General features: G+C 36.0%; 1 protein-coding gene across 2 annotated transcripts in view; it reads left to right on the top strand.

The window, feature by feature from the left end:
* Positions 1-3,102, top strand: part of LOC106868631 (nucleolar protein 11) — a 57,974-nt gene extending 54,872 nt beyond the window's left edge. For both annotated transcript variants that reach the window (XM_014913984.2, XM_014913994.2), the window contains exon 15: positions 2,956-3,102. In XM_014913984.2, the coding sequence (XP_014769470.1) occupies positions 2,956-3,087 (132 nt within the window). In that variant the 3' untranslated portion in view covers positions 3,088-3,102. The remainder of the gene's footprint in view (positions 1-2,955) is intronic.
* The last annotated feature ends 1,342 nt before the right edge of the window (positions 3,103-4,444 follow it).

Genomic DNA, 4,444 nt, shown 5'->3' with positions numbered 1-4,444 from the left:
ATATAAATGTATGTATATGTGTATATGTATATATAAGTTTATGTGTGTGTGTATATATATATATATATATATATATATATATATATGTATGTATGTATATACATGTATATGTATGTGGTGGTTGTTTACTCTTTGTGTAGAGTTTGACCATCTCCTCTGCCTACACCTTAGAACCATCATGGCATCTGATATGGCTTTTTAAATCAGACAATGTTTTGAAAAGACACCCACATAGATTGTATATTCGATTTGGACCACCAAGTGCTGCAGTTAAGTTCTGTATATGTATGTATGTATATATAATCTACTATATAAATGAGAGTGTATGTATGTGAATATGTCACAGAAAGGCTCCAAAACAGTGCATCCTTGAAAAAAACAGATTAGATTTTTGAAAGCTGCATCCCAATGACAAGTTATACAGTTATAATTAATCAAAAAGTTTAATTTGCTACAAGAAATAACTTAAATTTGGATTAACAAGCCTTTCCTCCTTCTCTGTATATATATATATATACCACATTTCATCGCTAATGTTTACTTTAATTTTCTGATAGACAGCTATCATGCAGAAAGTGCTAACTCCCAAATCCCGTTTACTGATTTGGTGAAAATGATCAAACTTTAAAACTCTGCAACATTTTCCTAAAATTTTTCTGGAGTAAATGAATTGCAAAATTGGATTCAGTGCTCAGGGGTAATAAACCCTGAAAATGTGCAGAAAACAGCTTCCATCACATGCCTGGGGGAAAAACTACAAGCTTCCGTTACCTAGGTGACCAAGTCAGTAGCAGAGGTGGCTGCTAGAATAAGAATAACCTGGGCAAAGTTCAGAGAACTCCTATCTCTGCTGGTGACAAAGGGCTTCTTGCTCAGAGTAAAAGGTAGACTGTATGACATGTGTGAACAGCCATGCTACATGGCAGTGAAACATGGGCCGTGACTGCTGAGGACATGTGTAAGCTTGCAAGAGATGAAGCTAGTATACTCCGCTGGTTGTGTAATGTCAGTATGCATACATGACAAAGTGTAAGCGCCCTGAGAGAAAAGTTGGACATAAGAATCATCAAATGTGGTGTGCAAGAGTGAAGGCTGCGCTGGTGTGCTCATGTGTTGCATATGGATGAGGACAGCTTTGTGAAAAAGTGTCACACCCTAGCAGTAGAGGAGACCTGTGAAAGAGGTAGACCCAGGAAGATATGGGATGAGGTGGTGAAGCACGACCTTCAAATGTTAGGCCTCACGGAGGTGATGACAAGTGTCTGAGACCTTTGGAGATGTATTGTGCTTGAGAAGACCTGGCAAGCCAAGTGAGACCATAACCATGGCCTTTGCCAGTGCAGCATAACTGGCCCATTTAAGAGTACTCTTCAATCATTGGCAATAGACTGTGCTTGCCAAGACCTGTTCTGTCAAGTAAAGTCATTGTGACCAATACCAGTTCCGCCTGAATCTCACCTGTGCCAGTGGTATGTAAGAAGCACTATTCCAGTGTGGTCGTTGCCAGCTGACTGGCTCCTATGCCGGTGGCACGTAAAAAACATCATTCAAGTGTGGTCGATGCCAGTACTGCCTGACTGGCCCTCATGCTGGTGGCATGTAAAAAGCACCTACTACACTCAGAGTGGTTGGCATTAGGAAGGGCATCCAGCTGTAGAAACTTTACCAGATTAAATTGGAGCCTGGTGCAGCCTTCAGTCAAACCATCCAACCCATGCCAGCATGGAAAGTAGACGTTAAACAATGATGATGATGATGGTGGTGATGATGATGAAAAACTACATCAATATATCAAATTTGAAGTTTCACTTAATTTTAAAATGTCAAACTCTTTGACATTTCTCTGTCTTTTATTTATGCATTTCTCATTGTAAACTTTCTACCTCTCTCCTGTATGTTTACTGCTCTCTTGCTAACTCTCCATACATGTATATTGCTCATGCTGAGTGTGTGCGGATAATTTTATTAGTGAAAAGACCCTCACAAAGCATCAGCAGCAAGTTTAGAAAGATCTTTATATTTATGCACCAAATGTGAAAACAAAAACTTTGCTTCTCGATACTTTATAAATTACTCCAAATAATACAGAAATCCATCTTGATCAAGAGGATTATCTGTTGGTGAAGACATGGAACAAAAAACTGAAATCAAGGCATTGTATTGTGAAAATTGCCCTGGAACAATGCTAGTATGTATGTTATCATTATTACTATTAGGGTATTGAGCTGGTAAAATTGTTAACATGCCAGGCAAAATGCTTATTGGCTTTTCTTCCAGTTCCTTACCTTTGGATTTCAAATGCTGCTTAGGTTGATTTCACCTTTTATCCTTTTGGGCTGAATAAATAACCAATTGAGGACTGGGAACAATATAAGTGACATCCCCTTTCCTTAAAATTGCTGACCTTGTACCAAAATTAAACTTATTGTTATGGACAGTCAAGATGGAAAAACAGCAGAATTGTTAGCATGCTGGGCAAAACGCTTAGTGGCATTTAGTCTGTCTTTATTTTCCGTGTCCAAATTCTATCAGGGTTGACTTTGCCTTTTATCATTTTGGGTTTATAAAACAAGTACCAGTTGAGCTGTGGAGTCAAGGTAATAGACTTCTTATCCCCTTCTCTGGAATTGTTGGCCTTATGCCAAAATTTCAAACCGTTATTTTGTGGACAATTCCAAATGCTAGTGAATCACTCAGCAATTTTCAAGTACTTCTTACTCCAGTAAATTATATTATCCTCTGGTATCTATATACATACATCCTGGTCAATAGGGTTATTGAGAGTTAAATGTGTTAGACCAAGACACAAAATACTAACCTCTTGACACCTCACTGTTTGTCCAGTTCTCCATTGACAGTAATTGTCATTTATCATACAATAAAGATGAATGTTGATAGATTGATGTTAAAGTAAATATATTCTAATGAGAACCTTTTCATTCTGTACTCATATAGATTGTTGATTGGATATCAGCAACTGTTGATGCTCATGTCTTACAAATGGTCATCTCACCAGACACAAAACAGCTACTCTCTATTTTATATAACACCATTGAAAAAAGGGTAAGGAAACCTTTTTCTGTATAATTATTCTTGGTATGAATGAGTGTATTCTACACAAATATATTTGAATATTTAATTAATTAGAGCAAGCATTTATAAAATGTTTAATGAATTCTTTCCTTCAAATAACAACACACTTTCAACCTCCTTCAATTTTCTTGACCATCAGCTCTTCATGTAACAAATCCTCCACCTTTGTGATGAAAGATTATAGCAGTCACAAGTGAGATCTTATCGTCACCGAGAGAAATAAGACCTCACAGCAAGATATTTATTTTCACATAATCACATGAGGGAAATATTCTCAGCATACCTTCTATATGCTGAACATATAGCTATTTGTTATCCAAAAAGAATTTTTAATCTATTGTAATTATCCATGAAATAGAAAGAAAAATTATTAGAAAGTTGAATTTCAGAGTTACTTCCCTTCCCCTTATTGATAAATTAATACTAATCTTTGTTTTATTTTTTAATGTTAAGAGCGATTTCAGTTGATTAAAAATTAGTTTTGGTTAACATTAAATATGTTAACCTGCACTTAACTAGATCTTTAACAGAATTAACTACTTGATTTTGAAGTAACAGTGGAATTTCTCAGTATTACCGCTGAGTAGTATATACTTTGCAGATCTAAAAAACAATTATAGTAAAGATCTCTTGTTGACATCGTTTCCTTAGAAATTGTATTATACTTCAAATACATGTGTATATTATCACAGTCAACATGACAAATAGCTGCAGGATAGGAACTTTAAAAAGCAACAGATCCTTAGCTGCAAATAAAATGTGTGTGCTTATGTGTTTTGCTGACAGTCTTTCATTTATAAATCGTTACTTTTATAAGCTTATTGTGCTATTCATAATTTATTGGTTTTGATAGGTGTATATCATTGGTTCTCAACTAGAATTCATATGGCCCCTGAGGGTCCATGCAACAAAATAGTAAATTGTAGATCCATAGTTTTTTGAGGGCCCCTGAAAAACTTTTGCTGTAGATGTATGTGTTGATATGTATTGTAAGAAACAGCTAGATTTCTCTCTCTAACATGTTACATAGCTCAACCTACACAAGTTAGTGAACAACAATAATAGAAGTTTTGAAAGTAGTTTAAGAATAACTATGGGGGTCACCAGAATAAAATAGTAATCAAAGGGATCCATAGATAAAAGAATCGATTGAGAAGCACTGGTGAGGATGAATAGTAGAGGTGAGTTGTTGGGGCCTACCCCCAAGGTACAATACGGAATATAGAGAGTGAATAGGGACAGAATTGAGGGTGGCTGTGTTGGTAGGTTCGCAAAAAATATGAAAGATAGTTAGAAGTGAGGATAGAAGCAAATCCAATAAACGGTGAACATGGGGTCAATAGTGAATTTC

The sequence above is a fragment of the Octopus bimaculoides genome, chromosome 7 (genome assembly GCF_001194135.2).
Source record: "Octopus bimaculoides isolate UCB-OBI-ISO-001 chromosome 7, ASM119413v2, whole genome shotgun sequence".
NCBI lineage: Eukaryota > Metazoa > Mollusca > Cephalopoda > Octopoda > Octopodidae > Octopus > Octopus bimaculoides.
The sequence above is the reverse complement of the archived record's forward strand: the minus strand, read 5'-3'. Positions and strand labels throughout refer to the sequence as shown.